The sequence below is a fragment of the Catharus ustulatus genome, chromosome 6 (genome assembly GCF_009819885.2).
Source record: "Catharus ustulatus isolate bCatUst1 chromosome 6, bCatUst1.pri.v2, whole genome shotgun sequence".
Taxonomy (NCBI): domain Eukaryota; kingdom Metazoa; phylum Chordata; class Aves; order Passeriformes; family Turdidae; genus Catharus; species Catharus ustulatus.
Window position 1 is genome coordinate 7741531 of NC_046226.1, and position 27254 is coordinate 7768784.

At 40.6% G+C, this 27254-nt stretch overlaps 1 protein-coding gene across 1 annotated transcript in view; it reads left to right on the forward strand.

Moving 5' to 3' along the window:
- BRF1 (BRF1 RNA polymerase III transcription initiation factor subunit) overlaps positions 1–27254 on the forward strand; it is a 172174-nt gene that overhangs the window by 115171 nt on the left and 29749 nt on the right. The window contains exons 12-15 of the mRNA XM_033061894.2: positions 9539–9600; positions 11618–11699; positions 11788–11843; positions 13661–13917. Of these exons, the coding sequence (XP_032917785.1) occupies positions 9539–9600; positions 11618–11699; positions 11788–11843; positions 13661–13917 (457 nt within the window). The remainder of the gene's footprint in view (positions 1–9538; positions 9601–11617; positions 11700–11787; positions 11844–13660; positions 13918–27254) is intronic.

Below are 27254 nucleotides of genomic sequence, written 5' to 3' on the forward strand. Positions count from 1 at the left end.
ATGGATCTCAAGCATATGGAGTACACATGCTAATTGTGCTGTGCTTATGGAGCAGTCTGTCCAAATGCCAAGGCCTCAGAGCTGCTGCAGGCAAAATGTTAAAATCCTTCTCCTCTGTCTACTGTGCATCTGGGAAAAGGTTCACTGCAGCCACTAAAACATGAGGAAGAAGAGGAGGAGGTGGGGGACAGAGCCCCTGCCTGTCCTCCCAAGGAATTTCTGCAGGAACTGTGCTGTCTGCAGCAGTGTGTGCTGCCTGCAGTGTGGCCAGGTGACAGAGGGAGCTTACTGTGCTCCTGGAGCCATCCAGGTAATGCCTCAGCTTTGGATTGCAGACATCCTTATATGCTTCATATAAACAGTTGCCTGAATGGACACATAACTGCCTTGGTCCCTGGAGCAGGGCTCCTACAAGAGTTCTCTTTGGTCCAGAGCAAGATAGAGAAGTACTTTATCTCCTACGTATTTCTCAGCCATTTAGGCATGGTCAGAGACAAAAAGATAGCGCTTCATCTAACAAGAAACAGTGCAACTGCTGCAATTTTTATTTTAAAATATGATCTGTGCTGGCAGCAGGTCTCTGCTGCATGTTGATTGATGCTCTCACCACAGATCTGCATTTCTGTAGCTGCCACCTTCTAAGAATTCAAACCAAGTATCTCCTACTTCCATGTTTGTAAACCCCAGGTGGTGATCCTGACCACTGAACCAGTAAGGATCTTATTGTCCTTTCTCTCTGCTCCACGTCTCTGATGGTCCTGGCAACATGAAACTTTGGTACCTGTTCTGAGTCCAGTCCCCATCCACCTCAGAGGATTTCCTTTGAGCCAGGTTCCCACCTTGCTTTTGACAGGGGAGCTTCTGTTCTTGCCTGTTATTCTACTTAATAATAAGAATAAATTTTAATCTTCTCTTCCCTCTCTCCATCTTTGTAATTCCCTGCTTGCTATTTCTCATTAGCAATGAAGGAAGGAAGAAGCTGGGTAACAAAATGAGAAATTTCTTACCTAATAATTTTCTTTCAGTTAACAACTTCTCACCATTCAGCCTGCCTGGACAGTGTGGTAAATGGCCAGGACACAAATTGATTTTTTTCCTCTAAGTAAAGACTTGGATATATAATTTCATGCTCTATATTTTGATGTTGTCTTAATGTTAATAATTTTCTGCTGATGCATTTCTGTAGTCTGGGTGGCTTCTGGTGGCTGGTGCTGAGCTTGTCACCAGACCTACCATAGATAAGCTCTGAACCTCAAAGGAGGGGGTAGAATTCAGCCCACGTTTTCTGAGAGATGGTAAGGGTGACACAAGTTGTAAGTGGGAAGTTCAACTAATTTCTTTTTCTTGCTCATCTGGCTAAGTTATTTTGGTAGGCTGTTTGTGACCTGGAGCAGCTCTTTGGTGCAGTTTATGTTGGAAGGGACCTTAAAGATCATCTAGTTCAACCTCTAGATCAGGTTGTGTATCTTATATACTTACATGGCTGTATAAATTTATATTTTTTTTCCCAGTGGAACAGAAACTGACTCACAATTAAAAAAAAATACCCAAACAAATACAATAGTCCAAGAAAAATTCTAAATTCTTTGTAGTGCAGAGCTCACCCATGAGTTTGATTTGGTGTGGGGGGTTACAGAAGGAGGTTTGCTTCTCAATAAAATGTGATGGGGTGGCTGAGCACTGGCCAGGCAAGGACCCCGGGCTTTTAGGGACGGACAGCAGAGCATTTAGCGCCCACAGCAAGACCTGGGAAATTGCAGAAATGATGCTTCAGCACTTAAACATTGAGCCAGCTGTTCCCTTTGTGGCTGGCTCGGGTGTAAAGTGCTCTTGCTGCTTTACAGAGTGGTCTGTCAGTATGGGGAAAGCGAGCTGCAGTGGGATCTGTTTTGCTGTCGGCTCTCCGGGGTGTTGGATGCCCTCGCCCTCTGCCAGAGATAAGGCAGCGCTCTGCCCTGCTGGGGTTGGAGAGGGCAGCTGATTGAGATGCTGATCAGTTTTTCTCCTTGGTCTCTCCCTTTGTATAAACTGTTAATCTTGGATTCCCCTGCACAGATTTTTTAAAAATGTAGAAAATACAGGCCAGAAGGCACCGAAAGGAACAACGGCTGGGGGAAGGGAAAGGGGAGAAAAGATGCCAAGAACAGCATAAAAGGCAAAGGAGGAAAATACATCAGGGAGTTGGTGATCGACTGGAAAAGCACAATAAGCAGGGGAAATATGTCTTTATAGTTTCCATTTTAAAAAGTTTTAGGTCCATAATTGTTCAGGGAGGAGGGAGTGAATATGTGAATGTAGGCTGAGGTGTGAGTGTGTGACACCTCTGGCACAACCACTGTCATCGATCTTGGCATTGCTGGTGCAGAAATCACAGGCTGGAGAAGACTTGTGCTTGGGAGCTCTTACAGTTTCCAGGGTTTGGCACTGAAAAATGTCATTTGTGGTAGCTAGGTAGTGTGTTTCTGGGTAAGTATTGGTCATTTTATTATTGGTTCCATCAACAAAAGGTAACTCTTTTGTCACTGTTCAGAGCAGCTGTTCTCTGAGCACTCAGTCATGGTAGCGGGGTTGTGAGCAGATAAGAACGACAGGTAGCAACAAGTAGGTTACATAAACCATGCTCTTTTTCATTGTTTTCCAAAGGTGTTGCAGGAACATGAACGTTATTCCAGAAGAAGAACATCTGCTGCCGGTTTTGAGGACAGTGTCAAGATGTTCTTCTGTTCAAAAGCCTAATTTTCAGCTGTATTTATTTTGGGAGGTTGAAAGGGTTTTTTTCTTAAGGGCTTTTTATGTTGCTATGTAGTTCAATGAACAAGAGCTTACCTTTTCAAAGAAAATTCTTCAGAATCAGAAGGGTTTTGTTTATTGCTGGACTGGTTTTGTACTACCTGCTTTGAAAGAATATATATTGCAGGGAGGATTTCTGGAAAGAATGGAGAGGTTAACTGTTTCTCTGAAGCATTAAGTTAACAAGTTTCCATGTCTGTTAGACGAGTGGTATAACCTCTAACTGGATATAAAATATGAGGATGTGGTTTGGTTACATTCTCCATGGACTATGAGGTGAAACAATAGTATTTGTTTCAGTATGGATGTGCTCTCAGGAAAGCAGCATGGTTGATGGTTAGGTGCTTTTTAAAAAAAAAAAAAAAGAAAAAAAAAAAGAAATTTAATTTATAAAAATATGTTCACTATCTAATAAAAGTTCTGTAAGAGTGACTGCACGAAAAGCTATTCTCATAATTTATTCCCATATATCATTAAGCACACAAATCTGAAACTCCATTCCTGTGATGGGGTGATGAGACCACTGTAGGAAGGTGGCTGATGGGGGAAGGCTGTCGAGTGTCACTCAGCTGTGCAGGACAGACAGAGCATCTGGAGCTTGAGTCTCAGTGTGGGGAAATGGACGCAGGCACTTAATAAAGTTGGGTTTCTAGTTCTGCACTGCATTAAGACCCAGTGTAGGAAAATCTTCTGCCTTCAGATGAACCTGATGCAGTGTCTGCAAGCCGGCCAGGCCAGGCCCTGGCTGTCACTGTGCTTTGCTTTGTGAGAAAGTCCTATTTTCAGTAGAGAGGAGTGAGGAAATAGCTGATGAGCTTGTACATCCCGGCTTTTGTACAGGCTGACCCTGCACAGCTGCGATAGTATATATGGAATTCTTTTTTTTTTTTCCTATTAAATTGTGCCTTTTCCCTTCATCTGCACCCTTCTGGGCTTTGCTGGACACTCGTGGTGGCAGTGTGAGGAGCTGGCTGGTGGCACTGTGCAGAGGCAGGGCTGTGTGCCCTGGCACTGCCAGGAACCCGGCGCCGGCCGGCGCTTCCCACCATCGCTCCTCGGCAGGAATGAACGGTTCTGGGAAGACGGGGCCTCGCTCTGTGTGCTCTGATGTATTTGCCTGCTCTGAGCAACTAGCACGCTGGAAACTTGGCTTTGGCTGGAGTGGACCCCTTAACCTTGCCTTGGCAGAAGGAAATAATAAAGTGACAGACTTCATTTATCTTTATGCTGTGTGCACGGCCTCGTGGGCTCCGTGCACCACCAGCCCTAAAACCTGGTGTTGATTTGGCACTGTGAAGGAGTAGGCTGTAATTTTCAAGGTGGCTCCAGGTACAATAAAGTAAAAAACATTTTCTCTTAAATACAAGCAGACACGTTATGTGTTTTGTGACCTTATTTCGTCAGCAAGTGCAATTAATTTTGCTCTGTCCTTACATCTTGTTTTTGTGGAATACTTCTGTGAAACCACGTGGTTACACTGCCGAAGGTGATTTGGGGGAACTGGAGCCCTTGGCAGCTGTAGGGCACATGGCAGGGATTGCACAAAGAGGTGCCTTACCTGGAGCAATGGGTTTGGCAACAGCTTAAACCAGCCAGGATTACCTCCCAGCCTGCTGCAGAGGGAGGTTCCTGCCCTGTGTTAGTGAAACTCGCAGTGTTCTCTGCTCATGGGCCCCGCAGACTCTGCTCACACCCTGATGTGCAGTGTGTTTGTTTGCACACCCATCGATGCTCTACTTCATCCTGGGTTGCTGCTGCTGCATTTTCACATCCATTTCTCTTCCCTGCCTGGTCCCTACAGCACCATACCACGGCACTTTGTCTGCCCTGCACCGCTCTCCTCGCAGCTACCCACCCTTGATGACTGTTCCCTTCACTCCCCTCGGTAAATGAGTTATCTCCCCCTCCAGATGGGTTTGTGTCCCCTCTGATCAGATAATCAATTATATCCTGGCACAGTTCTGCAGAGCCTTTTTTGATGCTAAGCCATCTCCTTCCCTTAGCACTCGTACAGCTCCCCAAAGTGGCACCGGCATCGCTCATCAATTTGAGATGTTAAAGCATTTCTGCCCACTGGGTCCCTCCCATGGTCTGCAGGAGCTTTCTGTGGCTCCCATTGGATTTAATCCCTCCCTGGAGAGCAGCAATCAATCCCGGTGTTTCTGCTGCTGTGGGCTCAGGCTCTTTGGTTTGTTGCTTAAGGATTTTAGTAGCTGAAAATGCATCTCCAAACTCCAGATTTTGTCATGCTCTAGCCCCAAAGTATGTCTTAAGTACTGGAAGTGCTTAGTGTCTGGTGTTGTGCCAAATAGGTGGAAAAGTTCTTTGTTTAAACTCTTTGCTGTGAAACGGTGTGATGAAGGATGTATTTGCTGCATAGGACCGGAGGACCAAGTGCATTTCTATTATATCTGCTCTAGAGGATTTCCTGGGAAGTGTTCAGCCTCCATTTCTGTCTGTAAGGAAATCCTCTTATCTGGGCAGAGCAATAAATAGTGCTGCCTCCTGCAATAGAAACAGAAAAACATATTCTTCATGTGGCTCTTTAAAAATGTGGGGTTTAAAATATATCAGGTGGAATGATTCTTCTATAATAAGTGCCCATAATAGTGCACTATGTATCCATTTAACTGGCTGCACAGAGGTGGGGAGAGGGAGAGAAGGGTGTGTTAAAAGATGGTTTAGTGTGTATTTAGTAATGACAAGAACAGTAAATAATCCTACAGGTTTACAAACCTAATCCCCAGTGTCTGATTGTAGCCCTCATGTCTACTGGAATTGGTTGGAAAGACTTTAAAAGGCTCTAAAGGGAGGGCTTTGGGGGCAGTTTGTTTTTACAGTTTTTGGGAGCTGGCTGGATGATTGATGGTTTTAGGTAGTATGAATGTAGCTGATTCAGTCCCTTGATGGAAAGCTCTAGAAGTGCCCATCCTCCACTTGCTGCAGAGATGTTGGGTGAGGATGGAGTAGGCTGGTCCTTGCTCTAAGCTCTTCCTGGTGATCCTTTAGTTTAACAACTGGATTTGGAGGGAAGGGGAGGAGTGTTGTTGTTTTTAATGCCCAACTTGTTTTTTTGCCTGTGCCCTGCAGTAAAGTGGTTGTTTTTCCTAACAGAAGAAATCTGTGATGTCTCAGAGCTGTGCCACGTGATGCTACTGCTTTTAAATAAGCTCTTAAGAGGCTGGACCAGATGTTGGCCACATCTGTGTTTTCATTTCATCGAACATTTCATTTTGACCTTTTTATTAAAAGAGAAAATGATAATTTGGAAATGGCTTTGAAAAGTTTGGTGGCTGGGAAGATGTTTCTGGTACATGAAAAAGCAATGGATTTGCTTTCCATGCCCTGCAGTGAGCTGTGTAGCATCAAATAGACAGATATTTGTAGCTGGTAGGGTCTACTCCTGTTGGAAATGATTGCCATGGAAATTTTCATGCCAAAATGGATGTGTTTTATTTTGAATTGGCATTCTGTAATGAAACATGTAGGTTTTTTTCTCAGTGAATGCATTAAACTTGAGATTTGAAGGCACCTTCACTTCTGAAAAAACACATTTAATGAATGCCTATTGCCATGGCAGGAAAAAGGAAGATTTGCAGGCAGAGGGATATCCTGCAATTACTCCCTCTGCTGCTGTTATGGGGGTCTAAGAAATGCTTATTATGTGTAACTTGCTTCTGGATTCTTCTCTGCAATTTAACAGTTGGAGAATGAGTTTTCTGTCCCTGTTGCTAATTGATCCAATGAGAAAAACTGGCACCTAATTCGGTAACAAGTTATATTTAAAATGACAAGTGAAATTGTTCATGGTGCCTGAAATTGCATCGTTTTCAGTCTGGCATGTTAGGGCTGTATAAGAGAACAGGCACCTACTGTACTGTGACATATTAAATTTTAAACCTCTGATCCAAAAATATAGCAGGGTATAGGAGGAGCAAGGTGTATAATGATGAAAAGCAGTGGCAGCTAGATTTCAGTGGGACACTTTTATAGTTTTTAAGATGCTTTGGCAGTTTTATCTACAATAAATATTGGGATCAATTTTATGTAAAGTTGAACAGTGGGTATGTCCATCACCACTTCCAAGTTTTATTTTTCTAACCTATGATGTTCAGAACTTACTAGTGATTTTCAAGGTTGGCTCTGTTTTTCTCTGTCCATAATTCCAAGCCTGTGTCTATAGTGGACAATTTAGTTTATCTGGCACAATGAAGAGTGAAGAAAAATAAATCCTTTATTCATGCAGATAAAACAAATTGAAAATGTGGGGGTTTCTCCCAAAACAACCTTGAGGAAACAAGGGGTAGATAATGCAATAAAGGTGGAGGCCATCTCCCCTTCTGTCCTACAACTTGGTGGTTAAAGTGCTACCCAGAATATGGGAGACCCTGTTCATGTCCCATTTCTGTATGAACTCCTTCCAACCTGGGAGCCAGGTTATCCTGGTCTGGACTCCCCTTGCACTCTGCTCTTGAGCTGTTTTATTTCATGTGATGGAACATTTCTTGGACCCAGGTGGACCATCTCCTGGGAAGGTGTCTCAGACAGTGCACTACAGTACTTACTCATTTCCTTGGTGAAAATTCAGCCATTTTGCTCACTGGAAGTTTCTGTCTCAGTTCCAGCAGGGGAGGTGTACAGTACTGCCTTGCAGAATGCCCTGCACTCCCTTGGGTGATTCCTCTCCACCCTTTGAATGATTATGGTTTGCTAAGAGAATTTCAGTCAGTTGCATTAAAAAGGCAGCAAACCACTGGGATGTATTTTGTCACCTTGGTTTTCCTGCCCATCCTGAAGCCAGGGGGTGCTTGGCCATGTCCTGGGGGTGCATCCCTGCCTGGCTGGTAGCAGGGTGCCTGCATGAGGAGCTGCTGGCACTGGTGCAGAAAGTTCTGCTCTTACTGCACTGTGCAGGAATCAGACCAGAAGAAAAGCATATGTACTGATCAATTATGTAGTTATTATAAAATCTTCTGCACTTCTAAAGTATTTTGGGGGAAAAGGGTTGTAAAGTAAATCTGGTGCCTGGGACTAACATGCAATTAATTTCTAAATGTAACGACAGTGAGAAATGTTCTTTAAAACCTTTTTGGTCAAATCAGCACCAGATTATCCAAATTGGTAAGCTTGATATTACTTCAAACTGAAAGAAGGCTTAGATTGGAAATTAAAAAGAGATTGTTTACTGTGAGGATGGTGAGACACTGGAATATGTTGCCTGGAGAAACTGTTGATGCCCCGTTCCTGTAAGTGTGGATGGTGCTCTGAGCAACCTGGTCTGGTGGAAGGTGTCCCTGTCCATGGCTGGAGCTTGGAGCTAAAGGTGATCTTTAAGGTCCTTTCCAACCCAAACTAATGATTCTATGCTGGTCCTTGTGACAGGACATTTTTGGAAGGTTAAAACCCATTTTGCCTGTGGCTTGAGGTGGAAAGTATAAAAGTTTCTCTTGGTTGTTTAGGGTGGATTTTGAAAAGACATTTGTGAGTGCTCAGTGGCTGATCCCAGGGAATGTCTGTTGAGTTGAGCAGTCCTACCCTTTGCACCACCTCATGAAGCTTGGACTTTATTCCCAACCAGGTGTTTTGGTTGGATTCCCAGCCCTGTGATTTCACATACTTCTGGCAACTGGTTTAAACCCCTGACTTTTGCCAAGCAGATCATTGTTTTATCTTCTGGGAATGCTCTTAATTCCAAGCTCTGTTTGACTTTACCATTTGGTTGCCATGACCTACCATTGGATCTTGAGCTGCTGCTGGCATGACCCTCCTCTGGTCCAGCACTGTGCAGGCTGGGAAATCAATCCATTCTAAGATCTTGGTTTGTGGGGAGGCACATCCTCAGTACTGGGGAGTGGGAGCTGTGAACATGCCAAGCTGTTCTGCACCACTTTGGTTTGAATTTGTTATTGTAGATTGTTGCAACTTAATTTGTTTATATTTTTCTGCAAGTGAACTGGTGAGGTCATCCCTTGTTTGATCTTTATTAGATGTAATGGAGATGACCAACAAGATTGCTTCATTCCCCAGCATAAGTCTTTGTTAAATAATTTGTTTTCTTCTCTACCTAGACTACATTAATAGTGTATTACTATAGTTCTTTAATGTGATGTGGAAAATCAGGTTTTGCAGCTGTATGCTGTGCCAGTCCCAAATTAAGCCTCAGTTCTGTGCTGTTACACTTTTTAATGGATGGAATATTTGAAAATTTGTTTTCAGAAGTCTTAATAACTACCAAACTAGCAAAATTGCAGTGAAACTGTAATTACAGAAAGTCAAGAAGAAAGCCATGGTGTAACTGTCAACTGTCTGTGCTGCTTGCCTGAAAACAGAAAATATTTTCTAAGTCATAATTTAAATTACTGACCTATATGCTCTGACAGAGAAATTTTTGTTATGATGAAAGAAAAGTGGTCTTTTTTTTTGAAATGGCTTCCCCAGCTTCCTGCTGAACATTTGTGACTGTAAATTAAAATGGGTGAAAAAAAGGCAACTGGAAGTCTCTGGCAGATTTTTAGTACTGATGAAGACTCTGCTTGTTCCTGAATTTTAAATTAATCCAATGTGGTGAATTTGTGTGTGTGAAGTTCTGTAGTGAAAATGCTCAGCAATACATTAAACCTCCCAGATGAAAGTAGAAGGATGCAAATCTCTGAAGGACAGTCCTGAAGTGTTACATTCCTGCAGAACTGAAGTTGCAATAGATTTTGGACAAACATATGGGCTGATGAAAATGTGTTCTTTCCTGTAGGTGAGAATACAGGAGATGGTGAATTAGATCTGAGTGGAATCGACGACAGTGAAATAGATCGGGTAAGGTGCCCTGTTGTCCCAAGTGTCTCTTATTCTGGTTGTCTGAAAGACAAAATGCTTCTTGCCTGGTTTATCCTCTCTCTGCAACAACCTTTCTCTCTGATTTGAGCAATTTCAGTGATCTGAAATCTAATGTTCATGCAAACCTGTGAATTTGGTGTTCCTTGCCCAAGTTATATATATATTTATGAGGCTGCTGCTTGCTTTTAACATGCTGGAATAATTATGTTTTAGAATGTCTTTTATTCCAAAGGAGAACTTTAAAAAGTTTGGTGGAGCTCTAAATTCATTATTTAATTAAGATAGATTCAACATAGGAGGCTGCCATGGAAACCAAACTGTAAAACCAGCATGTGCGGCTCCTATGTACTTCCAAAGATTTCTGTAATGTTTTCTGGATTTATTTTTATTTGTGTGGCAGCAAAAAATACCATTTAACATATAGATTGAGTGGGACAGGCACAGGGCTGTGGAAAAGGACTTGCTGGAGGCCACATGGCTGGTCAGTGCTAAATAATAATTCCAGTGCTAAAAACTCATTTTGGGGTAAAGAATCACTGAGTCTGATGAGGTTGCACAGGAATTGTGAGGTGGGATTTGCTGGGCTGGGCATTAGGGTCTCACAATCTGAGCAGACACTGAATGGAGGGAGCAGGAAGGCTGAGGTTTTTCACCACAGCCAGTCCATAATTTAAACAATCACAGGGGAAGAACACATTTTCTGCTCTTCCTAGGCTCTGTGTTGAGGTCATAACTCTGCTTTTATGACTTCGTGTTCATTTCTGTGGCAATAGACTGTAATATTGTAAGCCCAAGATTATGAAATCTTTGAAAACCTAAGAGGAATGAATAACTGAGCTAGGAAAAAGTGGATTTTACTGTTATGGCCCACTTTTAATAGAAGCAGATGAAAGAGTAAAAATATTGGTCTGATAAACCAGGACTTGCACAGCCATTTGCTTGCCTGTTTAGCCCTCAGAGGAAGGACTTCTCCCTTAGTTTCATTTGACTGGAATTATTTTTCTGATGAAATACTAGATGTATTTTACATCCATCTTACTTTGGAGAAAATCAGAATGCTCGGACCTAAAAGATGGAGAAACCTCAGATAGCTTTTCTTGCACTTAAAATAGTTTTACAAGTCTCAGGTGCTTAAAATTCAAGTGTCTTGTTCATGATGGATGACTTAATTTCTCTTCTCCATTCTGCTGTTTCTTCACTCCCAAGCAGCATCGTCTGTAGAGAACTTTTGTTTCATTGATACTTGTGATAAATACTGGGTTAATTTTTACATTTAGGTCATCTGCAATTAAATAATTGCTACCTGTCTGTCTATTTATTTCTGTGATTCATCTGAATAGTCCTAGATGTATTTTACAGCTCCATTCCCACTAAAGATGTTGCTGAGACTGGGTGGAGTTAACTGCAAAACTACTACATGTGGTTACTGAACCCAGCAGTCTGAAATCCAGAGGGCTAAAGCTCCAGCAATCTGAGCTGGTTTCCTTCTCACAGATGTGGCCATTGAACTAATAATCTCAGTAACTCTGTGTACAGCTTTGCAGAAACCTACCCAGAAGACACATGTTTTTGTTTTGGTCGCACAGGGCAATGGTTCCCGTCCTGTTTTGAATTACAGACCACCATCAGCACACAGAATTACTTGCAGACAACCACGTTGTCATGATAACCTCTTGTATCATCTGAAAAAGATCATAAACCCAGGATCATTTTTGTTTAATTAACAGACCATGTATAATGAGTCCTGGATGGTTTTTGGTCACTTCATCATAGTTTGGAAACCAAGCACTGTTTTTTTGTAAACAGGTTTTTGCTTGTGCCAGCTTCAGATGTTACTAGAAATGCACTCTGATTGTTGTATATCACTCATGTTTTCTTTTAATATATTTTTTGAAATGGGATATAGATTGACCTTGCCAGTGATTATTCAGTTCAGTTTTGCTCTGTGGTTTTCAATTTGATTTCTGAAAGTAGATAAATTTGTTTTCTCTTCTAGTATATACTTAATGAAGCTGAAGCTCAGATAAAAGCAGAGCTGTGGATGAAAGAAAATGCAGATTATTTGAAGGAACAAAAAGGTAAGTATGTAGGACTGAAATTTGCCTTTTGGCTGGTGTTCCTGAAATATGTAATCTTCATGCTGGTTACCCTTTTGTCATCTTTCAGAAAAGGAAGCAAGAATAGCAAAAGAGAAAGAACTTGGGATTTATAAGGAACACAAGGTATTAAACTGTGTGTTAATTGTGTCTGTTTGAAAATGTCCTGGAAATTCGTTGTATCTGCTGATCAGCTCCATGTAGATGTATGGGCATAATGGTAGAGGTCATCACTAAAGGAACAAAAACTACAGTACATCTAGCTGTTACTGAATTGCAAGGCTGTATTTTTTTTAGGTGGTGAGTAAAACACTTTCTTGCCCAAACTTCTATTTTAAATTGCTATTATGAGAAAATTCTGTGCATGTCAAAGTCAGAGCTAGCTCTTTGCATTTATGATTGCTGTTCTAATTGCTTGCTTATTAAAATACAGGTTTTAAGACATGTCTGATTTTTTTTTAACATGTGCATGGGGAATTTGTTTGTACTTGCCATAACTTCAGTGGCTTTCTTTGCTCTTACAATAATGATTTCTTTATGAAGAACTGAACAGATCCTTGTTACAGTCCCTTGAAGGGGTATTTTGTTCTACCTTTCATAAAGAATGCAACAGTTATGTTAACAAATGGCATGTCCTGTCTCCATGTTTAGCAGTTTTAAGCAGCCTAATTGGCCATATATTCACCATTTACAGCATTAGTATTTTGTGTAATTGAGCAAGTGACAAGTCAAATCTTCCACATGCAGCTAAACCCATGTTAGTTTTTAGAATGTATATCCTCTATCTTTTTTTCCGACTAATGCGAAAGGCAGAGTTTCCTGCTTCCCCTAGGTATTTCAACAATAAAAACAAAACCAGACAATGAAACACTGTTTTATACTTCAGAGTTTCTCATTCATCCTGCCTTTATGCAGACGTGGCAGTCTACCAGCAATTTTCAAAATTGTATAACTCGTTGGCACTGCCGAGGAGCCCAAACACCCACTTTTTTGTGCGGACAACACAGGAGTTTTTCTCTAACCCTTTATTGTTTCTGACAGCTCGAGTAGAACTTGATTAATATGGTGCTTTCCAATTTCAAGGTAGCACTTGACCCATGTAGGTAAACAGAGGGGCTATTATCCATTAAAAAATAAATCTCCTGCAGAGCTTGGTGTTAAAACCTTCCTTTGAATAGGAAAACGCCAAATGAGAAGCAGAGGTTCTGAGTTGGTTGTTTTTTTGTACCTACCCAGGCGTGGGGCATGGCTGGAAATGTTCTCTGGTGTCATTCCTGATTGCCTGGCTCTGCACAGCATCAGCCAGGCTCACAGCCTGTGCCTGGGGCAGGCAGCTGCAGGTGACAGTGCTCCCGTGTCTGCAGCCTCCTGCCCCTGTCCCTTGGTGCTGATGCCAGCCCAGGCTTGGGAAGCTGCTGCTGCTCCTGCTTGGGCCCTTCTCAGCGTGGAGGAGGAGCTGGGTAGAGCCTTTCCCATGCTGCATTCAGATCTGATAGCAAACACAGTCACAGTTCTGGTAGGGAGTTGTCAGTGCTCTGGGGAGTTGGGACCCAGCTTCACTCTTGCTTTAAAGGCACTTTTAGCAGGGGAGATTCTTTATTTCCATGCTGGGTGGTGCTGTGAGGTCCCTATGCCTGTAGCAGGAGTTCACTCCCCCTTTTTTTTTTTTCACATGTGAAAAATGGCCCATCCCTCTTCTCTCTGTTAAGTAAAGAATTTCTAATGAACTCTCTGGGCGTTTGGCAGAAAAGCAAACACACATCTCTTGGAGAAAAGAGACCCTTCGATCCCATTGAGAGGCAGGAGATGGAGCACTGGCTTAGCCTGAGCACATCACCTGCATCCCTCACATCAGCAGCACCTGAGCCAGGACTGCTGCTTGCCCCTCTGCTTCATGGAAACTTTGTTTGTATCTACATCACTAATTTTATATTTTAATTAAGCCAAAGAAATCTGCAAAGAAGCGGGAGCCAATTCAAGCCAGCACAGCAGGAGAGGCAATTGAAAAGATGTTAGAACAGAAGAAAATCTCAAGTAAAATTAATTATAATGTGCTAAGGGACCTGAACAGCAAAGGAAGTAACACACCAAAGAAAGAGGATGACAGCACTGATGACAGCACCAACACCAAGAAGCTGTCAAGAAGAAAATCTATTGCCAGTAGGAATATAGCCAACCCTGTAAACAGTGTGGGAAAAAGGTACTGCAATTGTTCATTTATATCTCTGTCTGTGAGACTGTCTATGTATCTTTCTGAGCCAGACAATGTAGGGACTGAAACATTTGTTTGAGGCTAAAATAATGTCGGGGCTCTGTTTTTATTTATTTTGCCTGCACTGTCATGGCGACACCTTATTTATAGTTCACATTTCAGAGGTCTGCTTTGGTGTGAGTTAATCATCCTGAAGCCAAGAAACTCACAAAATCAATGGAAATTCATAAATGTGAGTCTATCAGTCAGGGGCACCTTTTCTTCATAAAATCCTGACATTTGCTGTCCTTCCTTTAAGTTGTCTGTACAAGCTGACATGACACTAAATGTTCGAAAGATTTGCCTTTTTGTTTGATTTGAAAACTTATAGTTCCCATCTGTTTTGACAGCTAGCTGCTTTGATTAGCTTTTATTTTAGTTTTATTCCAAACTTTTGTTGTTAATTGGTGACACAGATACAAAGCTTTACAGTAAATATGCTTGTCGGTTTTCTGGTCTGCATTTGAAAATGTTTTATAGGGTGATGAAAGCTCCTGTTTTAATGAGAGAAATACTCAACTTGCTGGGCAGATTTGTGGTGTGCTGTAAAATGTATAAGGAGATTGATATGTCCAATCTGCAATATTCAACTATTTTATGTGTCTTTGGTTTATGAAGTCACGTTGGATCATCATTTGAGTCATTTTCATGTATAGTAATTTCTTACTTAGATGTTATTTATTTATTTATTGCCTATTTATTTACTGCCAGAATTATAGGCCAAATGCTACAAGGAAATCTTGGTATTTAATTTCGAAATATAAAATAATGTCTTGGCACTGTTGTTCAGATTTTGGCATGTGTTGAAACTGGGTAAGGGAGAGTAGGAGGGCAGCCACCTGTAAGGTGTAAGAAAACATCTGTTGGTGAGAGAACAAGATATAGGGATACCTGCAGACATGTTAGGGGAAGGACAGTAAGTGCAAATCTCTCAGAAGCTGAGGGAAAAAGGGGTGGCAAAACCTAACCTCTTATTTTAACTTCATTTGACAGTGAGGCCAGAGGCATGGGCTTCAGTTTGGGCTGAGAAGCCAAATGCCAAAGTCACTGACCCCACTGTCACCAGAAACAGGTTTTTACAGTATATCAGAATCTTTTCTTCTTTATTCTGTATTTTTGGCTTCATCCTCGTTCAACTTCTCATTCTCAGTATCACAAGCTTTGCTTTCCAGCTGTTGACTCACTGGGGATTTTAGGCTCCCCTGTAAGATGCATGTAGGTTTCCCACTAGTAAAAGATGGGGAAGATGCACTGAGGATTAACTTAACAGCATTTAGCTTATGCTTTATTTGCAGTTAAAAGGTATTAATGAGTCATATTTCTGGTATTTCCAGTAAAGTAGCACCAATTCAGTTGTCTGAAGTGCAGTGCTGGGTGGGAAGTAGGGGCTGGACAGGATCCTGGTTGCATTTCAGAGCTCAGCAGTGACATCCAAGCTCAAGCTCCTTTGCCACATCTTACTTGTCACTTCTGAGCTCTGCAGAAATGCTGGGCCCTTGGAACTCCTGATGAAGTCAGCATGTAAAACTCTTAACAGGTGTTAAACTCTTTGGAAAATCATGCCATAAATATTTAATTTAACAGTGGTGCAACTTGAAAAGGTTTCTAAATAAATACAAATCAGTATTTTCCAAAAGCAGCTAATAAAACGTGTTTATTTTTCCTCTTGAGAGCCTAAAGTACGTCCTTAAGATGCATAACAGAGTTTCCTGATGATGATTAGCAGATCTCAGATACAATGAATTTTGCAGCAGAACACTTCAGAGGAAGTTGAGGATACATGCAAATAAGTGAGCTAAGAAGATTTTTGCACTCATGAAGTAGGCAGTGCTCTTGCTTAAATATTATCAAGGACTTGACAAACATTAGTTGGACTTTTTTTTCCTTATAATTAAAGATTTATGACGTACTTTTGATTTTTTTAAAATGCCATGCCTTTTAAATGGCATGCATAAATTTCTGTGTTCTGCATTGTTCTTATATGCCTTGCATTCATTGCCTTTGTTCAGCATTGTTCCTCTGAGAGGTGAATGGCTAAATACTTTCCCAGGGATACAAAAATCATGATAATTTATATGCAATTAATAATAATAAAACTCCTGAACATTGCTTATTAGAAAATGAATGAAGCACATAATGTGTCTTTCTCCAGGAGGCATTTGCAGAAATGAGATCATATGGTTTGGGTTGGAAGGGACTTTTAAGACCATCTATTGTTTTGGCTTGTAGTGATTTACAGGCCTATATATTTATCTTTATGTATTTTAAATATTTAGTAAGCTGCATCTGACTGCAGTAGCACCACGAATAACCAGGCTTTGATCCAGTCCTTTAGTTCATTGGAGTTGTAGTCAGATTTAAGAGCTATTTCTTCAGTCCTGATCCCAATTAGAAGATGCCAAGTTACAGGATGGGAGTTGAATACTCATTCTTGGTGATTAAAGCAGTGTTCCTGTAATGGTATAAAAATGAATTATATCTATATCTATATAATGTCTTTCTTGCTTTCCTTTTGCAAGTCATTTTACTTACCACACCAGGTTTGGACAGGTGATGTAGCCAAGTTTGTCGTGTCTTAGAAATCATCTTCATATACAATCTGAAGCACTCTGGAAATAGGAAGTTGATACTCATTTTCATCTTTCTAATTTCTTCTTGCTCTAAATAGTCCGTGCTGTTATTTCCACACAGAGGACTTTAGATTATCCCTAAAAAATAGGCATCCCAACCAGACAGGGTGCTGTCTCTGGGTGGTTTTTCTTTGTTTAATACCACATAAAGTAACAGTTACTGTATTAATCAGTTGAAATACAGAAAGACTTTTGCTTCCTGATGTGATAATGATAGGCAAATTTTACAGTCATGTAAAAAGTTGTTGATTTGGAAGAAATTTATAAAGAGCTAAAATGCTAGGCAAGTCCCAGGAGTATGCTTAAACTGGATAGTCTTTCAGTTGGTGGCCCTTTTATTAGAGCTTTGTTGATACTATAATCACTTAATGGTTGCTTGGATTTCAAAGACAATATTGTTTTATCTGCATCTTATTTTATCAAAAATCCTAATTTTGAAATCTCAGAAATGTTTGGTAATTTCTGCAATTTTGGGAGGAAGGTAGCTCAAAGAATTCTTCCAAAGATCATGCATGTTTCTCTTGTAAGGTGGGTAGATATTATGTACATCAGGATTTTCAGAAGCAAACTGATGTTTTGAAAAGGTTTCTTTACTGTGAACTTTCTGAGCTTTAGAAAGAGCCTGGCTTTCCTCAGATACATCTCCCAGAATTATACTAGAGGTTTACTTATTTTATCTGTCAAGATGGTAGAAGACTAGTAATGACAATGTAGGTAATTTTAGGAAACTGTATGTTGTGTAAATGTATTTAATTCCATTTCTTATTGCATTTTTGTTCCAGTGAGTATCATGACTGGTGCTTCATATGAAAATGTCTTTTCATTCCCAGTGTGCTGAAGATGTGGCACAGTGGATGTTACTATAATAGATGTTGCAACTCTAATTTCAATTACCAGTTGCACAGTTTATCTTCACTAATGTCTTCTGTGCACATGAAACATAAGAATAATATGTTGAACTCCAAGAAAAGAGCAATTGCCACTTCAAGCTCCTTAAAATCTGAGCTCCAGTTAGAGCTTTTGCCATGTGCAGGAGCACTTCAAGTTCAATAAAGAGGGTTTTTAGGACTGGAAGTATCTGGTGAGAAGCTTAATAATTTATTTTATATTTACTTCAGCTGAATTTTACAACATTACATGTAAAGTGAAATGTGTTGTACCAAGAAAATGTGGGAACAAGAAAGCTTTCAAGTCACTGCTTTTAAAAAATTTTAAGCCTATTTCTTGCTATGAGTTGAAATTGGTAATGATATCAGAAAAGACAAGATCTATTATCAGGGGAGTAAATGTGTCAGGTTAATCTCCTGAAGAATTTGCCTTGGAAAAAATGAAGCAGGACTGTGAAGCACAGTGGAATCCATTGTAATGAAACAAGGTTGTTCTGAATGGAGCCATATGAATATATAATAGCAAACCAAATCATGCCTGCTATGAGTATGACAAAAACCCTTGGTAGTGATCTGAGATCTGATTAGATTTGAAAATTCACCTCCAAATTCTTTCCATGGTCTCACTTTTATTTGCTGTCTATCCGTATTGCCAGTACAGTTTGTGCATGGCTCCACCTGTGCTTTAGATCCATGGGATTTGGGTGTTGGGAATTGTTCCCTTTCAGTACCAGGGACTTGTTCTGCTCCTCAAATTCCTACTCTAGGATGCACATTTTCAGTTACCATCTGCTCCAGCTAGATTTTTGTTAATTTTTCAATGAGTGTCACGACTCCAGAAAAATCTTCTTTATTAGAGAGAATGTATGTGATGCTTTTCTGCAGCCTAGCATGTGACATCTTGTTTACCCTGATAAATTGCTTGGTGCTTTCTTGTCTCTAATTAGAATCATATTTCCCCGTAGGGGAAAATATGGGCAGAAGCCTAATTTTGATGCTTTGGAGGGGCCTGCCATGCCACACTGCCAAGGGAGCCTGGGGAAACAATGAGAGGCTCTCAGCTGCCTCCCCCTGCTCCCACCCTTGTTTGTAGCTGTCCCTTTCTGGTGGCCAGGATGGAGTTACTGCTCCTAAGGCTGGGTGCTCCAAACTCAGCTGCAAGTCTGAATGCTGCCCAGAGCAGCTGTGGCTGCCCCATCCCTGGAAGTGTTCAAGGCCAGGTTGGATGGGGCTTGGAACAACCTGGACAGGTAAAAGCTGTCCCTTGGACTGGACTAGGTGATCTTTGAAAGTCCCTTCCAAACCAAACTATTCTATGATTCCATGATTCTATGAATTCTTATTCTACATTGGCCATGGTTTGTCACTGATTTTTATAAAGCCAAAGGAAATGGGTTTTTCAATGTATGATGTTTTCAGTTCTGCATTATGAGACTGGTATTTGTGCAGGGGAGGTGCATCAGCTCATGTTTCCCAAATGAGCCATTCCAAAACAGCATGAAGCAAAGCTCAGCCTGAATAATCTAAGGAATTCCTAAGCATCTTAAAACCTTTGATTAAATCAGATAATTGCAAAAGTTAGAGCACTTTTGATTCATTGTGTCAAGAAGAGAGTTGTTGGTTCAGAACCTTCTTTGTTAAGAAAAATGACATTGCAGTAATAGTTTTAAAGTTTGGGAATGGGTCTCTTAAAAGTTCCTTATCTGCAGGTGGTGCAGTGATGTCTGGTGGGCTGGTGGGTGTCTGAAACCAGTCCTACAGGTTGGCATTTGGGGACTGAAGCAGAACTCCTGAAGAGAGACAGATTCCTATGTTTGGGGGATATTAAGTTTTGAGAATCTTTTCCATGCTGGTTTTGGTGGTCATTCTCTCTACAAATGGGCCCTTTCAGATGAGATCTTAATGTGCTTTAATTTTCTACCATATATTTTTATTGTTCAGAATTGCCTTCAGCTCTTTGTCTGATTTACTTTTGATACCCTGCTTTTCTCTCTCTGCTTTGTATTCTGTTACAGGGTTTGGAATTCATGTGTATTTACTCAAAGTGAGATACTAAATTTTATTTCTTTTCTCATGCTGCTTTAGGCCTTCTTTTTATATGTGACTAAAGGGGTAACACTGATTTCCCACCTGGAATAAAATTCCATACAGAAGATGCTGGGAGTCCTTTCTGAGATGGTAGTTAGGAGTTTATTCTATAGCTTAGTTGTTATTTGGTATTATTTAGTGTTGTGTATGGAAGCAGTCTCGTGTTGGCTGCAGGATTCAGGCTAGACTGTGATTCCTGGGTACACGTGGTGGGAGTGTGTGGAGTCAGCTTTTGGTTTGAATATTGTGTACATGGTGAATAAATTCTCTAACCACTTGGACATAACTGTTTTCTTATGTGATCTGCGATTTGAGAGTTTCTTTGGAGTGTAATTTCATGTGTGTTTGTGCTTTGCTGTGGTATATAATCATTTAAATCAAAGGTTAATCAAAATGATTACTCATTTTGAACAGGAAAACGGTGACATTTGGTAAATACCTCCGCTTTAAATAAATCCTACCAGTGTTTTTCAATCTTGTAACTTTTAGAGGGACAAGCTTATACCAATTATGTTTAGTATTTTATTTACAAAAGGCTAAACCAAGGGAAAAATAAATGAATTCAAAGCTTTCAAGGTTCTGCCTTTTAAGTCATGCATCTCCTTATTAAAGTTAGCTCTTCGGGGGAGAGCCTCCTGAATGACCTTGAAAGGAGCTGACACTTGCGTTTGCTTGTTCACAGTTGATTTGAGGAGTGGATCTGCTGGAGCCTGCAGTGCTGTAACCTGGCTAATGCTGCAGGTTACTGCTGTTCTGTGAGCTAAGCAGCCTTTTGTAATAAAGAGATAAAGCAGAGGCAAGAACGGGAGAGAAATGGATCTGACCCAACATGTTTTAAAAGGAGCTGTGTGGTTTTAATGTGTGAACGCTGAAATGTGATGACCAGCAGCCTTTCCTTCTGCAGAAAGTGAGGAAAAAGGCATCATCTTCTGCATGGAGCACCTCTCTGAGAACATGCAGAATTAAGGAAATGCCACTGAGAGACTGGGATGCAGGAACCAGCTTGGGGTCCAAGCAATGATGAAACAGGATATTACTTTACCCTGAAATTCACTTCTCATGACACTGAGCTAGGACAGAAAGATGAGGAGAGAATAATTTGTTCTTAAAAAAGAATCCCCTAAACAAAACAAAAAAATGCCTCAACAAAGCAACCCCCCCAAAACTGTCCCCAAATCTGTCCTTACAGAAACTGTCAGGTGTTTGTCAGGAATTGATGTTTATTCTGATTACTCAGACTATTTTGAAGATCAATTCCCCTGATACAATATCATTTTTATTTCACATCTGTCAGGCTCGATGCCTCTCAGAATACAGCTGCATTAAACTCTGAAACGTGTGATAATGTTTCACTGGCTGTGCTCTGCACCACTGGGAAAGGAGCTCCCACCCAGCCATTGCCTGTGTCCCCAGCCTGTTGCAGGAGCTGCTGCTGATGGTCATTCCCTGCTCCTTCCAGCATCTCTGAATTTTTTGTCATGTTTCTTAGGGTGAGGTTAGCAAAAACCTCATTCCTTCATCCATTAGTTCTTTCCTTCCTTCTGTAGGAGGTGAATAATTTCTCCCTTTCATGCCTGTTCTGCCAGTGAGTCTAGAGAAACTAACTTAAAATATTTTCTAGGCTGTTACATTACTAAAATGAGTATTCTTGTTAAAAATCCCAGTTTGGGATTCATTAGTTTCTGAATACTGGAATAAAATGCCAGAATTTCAGTATGGCAATTAACGCATCTGTATCCTCACTCTGTTGGAGTTGGAGAAAAAATAGCTTAGTGATAGGGGAAATAATGTAAAGAAACCTCCTTGATGTGACCTGTACCAATTTATTTAAATTCAGTGATGCTGCAAATCATCCATCCCTAGTTGTACATCATTCATTAAGAGCTTTCAGATTTTATAGTACAGACTTTTAATGCTGTCAGAATGTGGTTTAGTGTAAGGAGAAGGGATCATTGTCTGCTGGGACTGCAGAGGAGTGTCCCTGAGCTGTCATTTACTGGGAGTTATGGGAACTTTTGAGAAATACACATATATAAACCCTTTAAGATTGGGTGAGGACACATCCAGACTTGTGTGAGTGTTTCAGGAATAACAAAAATCTGTCAAATCCAGTGGTCTGTTCAATTTACCCCAAATTACTAGAATACCTTCAATTTAAAATTAAAAAGGCATTGATCCGGTTCGACCTTGTGGCCCAGACCCAGGTCAAGTCCCCTTATTTTTACAGCAGCTTTTTTGTTTGTGTAATATAAATTGGATATTTCTTTTCTGCCTCCCACTCAAGAAAGTCATCCCCGTGTTGGATTCCAGGGGAGGGTGGCTGGGCAGCACAAAAATGCTGAGGGGTTTTTGATGACTGTCTGAAATAATTTCTTCTTGCATTTTAAAAGCAAATAGGAGCAATTTCAGCCCAGAAGATAATTTTGTGTGACAGTTGGATTGTGAGAGCCTTGTTTATCTATGTTCTCATTTTCAGGTTGGTTATAAGAAAAGACTGTGTGAGCTTTTTTCTTCCAAATTATACTCAGTGGGTCTAATGGGAGACAATATAAATATGTATGTGCAGTCTCTTGAACTTTATAGTGTGTTAGCAAAAATAGTTATATGTGGTGCAGGGATGAGGAAAGTGGGAAGAAACAAAAAATTGGAGGTGTTATGTGTCTTGTTATCAAACCCTGGAGGTGCATGTCCTGTGGCTGAGAGGGCTTCAGCACTGTGAAATGCTTGTTCTCAGTCTGTAGATGTTTCTGGCTTTTTTCTCCTCTTTTTATTTCACAAGTGGAAAATGGTTGGTTTCTGAATTGATTTTTCTTTGACCCCTTTTCCAGCAGGGTCTGCTTGTTCATCTTTACAGTATGTGTCTGCTCATTTTTCCAGTTTAAACCACGGGAAGTGTACATCTGATGTGTTTTAGATGTGTCAATGAAGTTGAGTCTTCAGTGAGTATTTGTGAAATGTTGAAGGGAAAGGTGCCAACCAAACAAAAAGTTAACTGTCCCTCACTGCAATATGGCATACATTATTTTACCAAGGCCAATACCCAAGTTAGAGGAGCAGTCACACAAAGCTTCTTGTTCCTTGCTGTGTGCAGGCATTTCCAGATGGGAGGGCTGGCTGTGGTTAGGAGTGCAGTTCTTTCACCATGGCAGGGTAAAGGGTGGGAAAGTTGCAGCAGTTTGTTACAAAACTTGAAGTACTATTTGCTCACATAATATTTAGCAGCATCCACATAATTAGTTTTAAATCAGCCAGTGTGCTGCAACTTAGTCATTGATGTAAGTGCTGTTCCATTACCAAGTGATGCTGCTGGTGCACTCGCTGAGTTCAATTTTACCTTGCTGTAGTTGTTGCTAAATATAATTTGAAACATTCTGAGATAACTTTTACATGTGTTCTTGGAAGATATATGCAGCAAATTTAACTTTTTCTTCTGTTGTTGGATTTCCAATTTATTGTGAGTTAGAAATCTCTGCCCAGCATTTTCCCCTTCCTCTGGTGCTGCAGGATCATAGACTGAACAAACCCATTGCTGTGTTTAGGATATTCAGTGAGCACAATTCCTGACCTGCTCCAGAGCAGCTCATCTCTCATACAGGCCCCAAAGTATGATGGAGGGAAGCCACCAACTTTTATATGTCTTTTGCTCTCCACCAAAGTTTTACCCATGAACAGAAAACTTCTGCTGCCACAGAGGTCAGATAGGAAGACACAGAGTAGGGTACAGCGTGTGTGGACCTCAGGACGTGCTGTCCATCTGCAGTGGAGAACCTCTGGCCCTGAACACTCTTCCCAGGCATTGCTTGGCTCATCAGCTGTCAAACCCAGGCAAATTAAAGGATACAGCGAGGCTGTAACAGCCCACAGCATGACATGGTGCAGTAGATTTTGAATCTTTATTTATACTCAGAGTTGAGTGCAATCTTCCCGCTGAATTGGAGCACTGGAGATGTTGGACATTGAGAGCACTCTCAGGCCACATGCAGAATAGAAGTATTCAGATATATATTCAGTAGTCTGTCACCTCTTTATTGTGAAATTGTTTTAGATGTGATATTTATGTGGAAGAAATATATGCTGTTGCAGCATAGTGTTCTTTTAAGAAGTTATCAACATTTAATCTGAGTGGTTTGAGATATTTAATCTGAAGTATGAAGGACATGCATACAGATTTGGAAGTGGAATGAAGTGGCTGGCATATTTATTTTGTAAGGTTATCTTCACCTGTCTAAAGGGGTAACAGTAGTTTTAAAAGAAAAATGGTTTTGCACACTTCTGCATGGATTTTATCATTGAACAATAAAGAAACAAAATAATTGGGAATCCTAACTAAAGCTGTTGCTGAAGTTGAGTGTGATAATCATCAGATTAAAGATGTAGTTGAATCAATCAGTCATCTGATGAATTAATAACGGAGATGAAAGTCAACAATGAATCAAATTATTAGATGGAGAGAAGCAAGACAGAAATCAGGGAGTTTAAAACATTGCAGCAGGTTATTACAAGGCAGTGTCACTTGCTGCCTTGTTCCTGGAGGCAGAGGTGGGACCATCCAGTCTGGGCTTTAGTAGGTCAGTGTAAGGGTTAATTCTGTGCCTGAAGGTGCTGCTTAATTGAAGGTGGTTTAGAAGTTTGCTCTTTTTCCTGCCAGATAAACTGTGTGCAAGCAATATTGGCTTAAAATTTGATATGCAAATACAACACGTCTTAGACATGTTTGCACTTTATTCATACCTATTGAAATATTGCAGAGAGAAATGATGGGAACAGAGCAGCAGAACTGTGAACTCCTTTGTGTGGATTGTTTGTGGAGCAGGGTGGTTGGGAGAGCAGCTTGGGTTGCTGGGATCACTGGTGGTGCCGACTGTGGGCTTTGTCTGGGTGTTCCCATGTCAGGCTGTACCTCCTGAGCCTTCTCCTCCACTCTGCACAGCATCCAGGAGATTAGGATCATCAATGGCTCTCAGTGATGTGCCAGTGCAAAAAAATACTGTTTGCCAACATGTTCATTTGTTGCCCCACCTCTAAAACCATCTAAAGGCAGTGGTGAGTTACGAGTTTGCTTTGCCTACAACCTGGTCCAGCCCAAATGTGATTTCAACCCCTGGGAAATCTGGAATATAAAAAATTATTGGGCCATACTACATGTAACTTATTTTTCAAGTCAGAACATAAATAGTCCAAAAGAGAGAAGCTTGCTAAGAAAGTTTTAGTCCCATCATGGGAAAAGTCCAGAGTATATATACCTTAAATTTCTATAAGTCCCAGTAGGAATAGAGATACTTTTTTATCTGTTTTTATTTTCATTTTCCTGTTATTTCTTAAAATATTCTTGCTCCTTTTCAAGAGCAAAACATTGAGGTAATAAAAGAATTTGATTTAACTGGATTTCATGCATTGATCTTGTATGGCTCAGATAGACTGTGTTATACATTTCATGAAAATAAACCTAATGCCATATCAATTCATCAAATCTAAAAGCATGAGATGACAATAGTTGTTTCTGTTCTATTTAAAAAAAAGGAGTGTGGGGAAGTAATGTAGGGCAGAAAGACAAAGAAAAAGAACTAATTAAGGATTTAAAGCCACTGAGGTTTGGACATTTTTGCAACCAGTGAACTGAGTCGAATGTAAATGTGGTGTGTGTAAGCTGTAAGGAATCATAAATTCTGTAAAATGCAAAACAAATTCATAGCAAATGACTGAGTAGCTCGAGAGCTCTTGGATAGAAGAGAAAGATTTCTGTAAAAATAAACCTCATTTCACTGACCTTTGCTGACCCTGGCTGCCTCTCCCTTAATCTAACCTGAAGAGATTAGAAAAACTCCAAACATCAAAAGGAGCTGTAGACAGCATTGTCTCCCCATTGTGCTGAGGAGGGATTTCTCAGGAAGCTGCAGCCTGCTCCTGCTCCGGAGCCTTCCCCCGCTGGCACCAACAATGCAGCCCTGGCTGTGGGTCAGGCTGGCCATCCTTGGAAAAACAACCCAGCACTCTTGACATGATGGATGGGAAACCTGACTCCGGGATTCATTTGCCCAAACTTGTTTGGAAGATTTGCTGGGTTTACTGAGCCAACATTTTTCAGGTGCTTCCTGTGTTTTATGCAGGAGTGGGTAAATAACTCCTATGTACAATGGCAGAAAATAAAAATGTAATTGCATCACATTGAAAGTTTACCTTCCAACATAGTAATCCTCAGAGTCTGGATTTCTTTTAAAATTGTATTTATCAGTTCTTATACATGCAGATATATATACACACACACACACACACACACACAAGTTTTACAGAAAAAATTCTTCAAATAGCTGTTGGAGGAAAATGCAGGTTTCATGCATTTATTTCTATCTCATGGGGAGAATTGACAACATTTCTGAGATCCAGTGATTACTAGGCTGTAGTTTTCTGTTAGCTTTGGGTCACAATTTAAAATTACTCCTTAAAGCTTAAGGAAGTCTTAAATTATGAAGCAGTAGGAAATCCTGAGATTCAAGGCAATGAGTGGGCTTGCAGTATAGTATATATTCATTATTTTGTTGCTACTTCAGTAGCTCACAGGTATTAAGTACAGTGCTATATTAACTTTTTGGTGAAGTCCAGACACTAGAAAACTCAAGTTTATGGTTCAGCATTTGCTGATAGGATTTGCCACTGAGGAAAGTCCAGACTTCAGATGGCTTTTGCAGAGTGCTTGTAAAGAGGCCAACCACAGGAACAGATGCATTTTTGTCTAAATTACTTTCCCACTCTTTTCAATTTCAGTATCTGCTGATTTCATTTTAAAATCCATTTTAAAGCAAATGAGATAGCCAAGAGTTTTTCTAGCACAGTAATCAAGACCTTTAATGCCCCACATCTCTGCAGACCAGAGTTTTCAGAGCTGATGTTTGTGCTGCTGTTGCCTGTGCTGGGCAGGGTGTTGGCATATGCTGTGGGAGACATAGTGGAGCAGAGGCGACCCATTTCAGGCTCTACTTCCAAGTAATTTTAAAAGTTGATGAAGATTTTCAGGCTTTTATTGGAAGACTTATCTTTTCCTAAAGCACTCTGAACAGCAGAGCTCCTTTCGCCTGTGCACTCTGCTCCACATCACTGCTCCAGAGATACCTGGCCAGCTTCCAGTTTAAATTCACTTAATAGGGTAAATTTGAAATGATTTAAACACTCTCAATTTACCACCATAACCAAAGGGTCGAAACCAGGAGCTGCAGAAGCACTGATATTCAAGAGAATTTTTCAAGAGGAATTTCGATGTAGCTGCTTTTAAAATGTCATTAAGATGAGATAAGGAATGCTTTAGGTAAGTGATTCCAATCTCCCAAATCTTCTGTTAATGGATCACCTGAAGATTTTCTGTACTTACCTAGGTCTGGAGTTTGTCCCAGTGACCTTGGTGGACTTTGATTCACACTTTCACACCTGAGCAATGTGTATTTTGGTGTATTTTGGTATGTATGCAGGCACCACACAAAATGGTGAGGCTCTGTCCCTAACAAGGCAGCCCTTTGACTGAATGGATGTACTCTGGCATTGTGCATGATTTGGGGATGAAATGGTGAAACAATCTACTTTAAAACATCCTAATTTTTGCCAATTTATGCTGCGACTTTCTCACATAAGTTACTGTAGATGCTGTCTATTCTACTGATGCAAGTATTTTCCTTTCTTATTTTGTGAGACT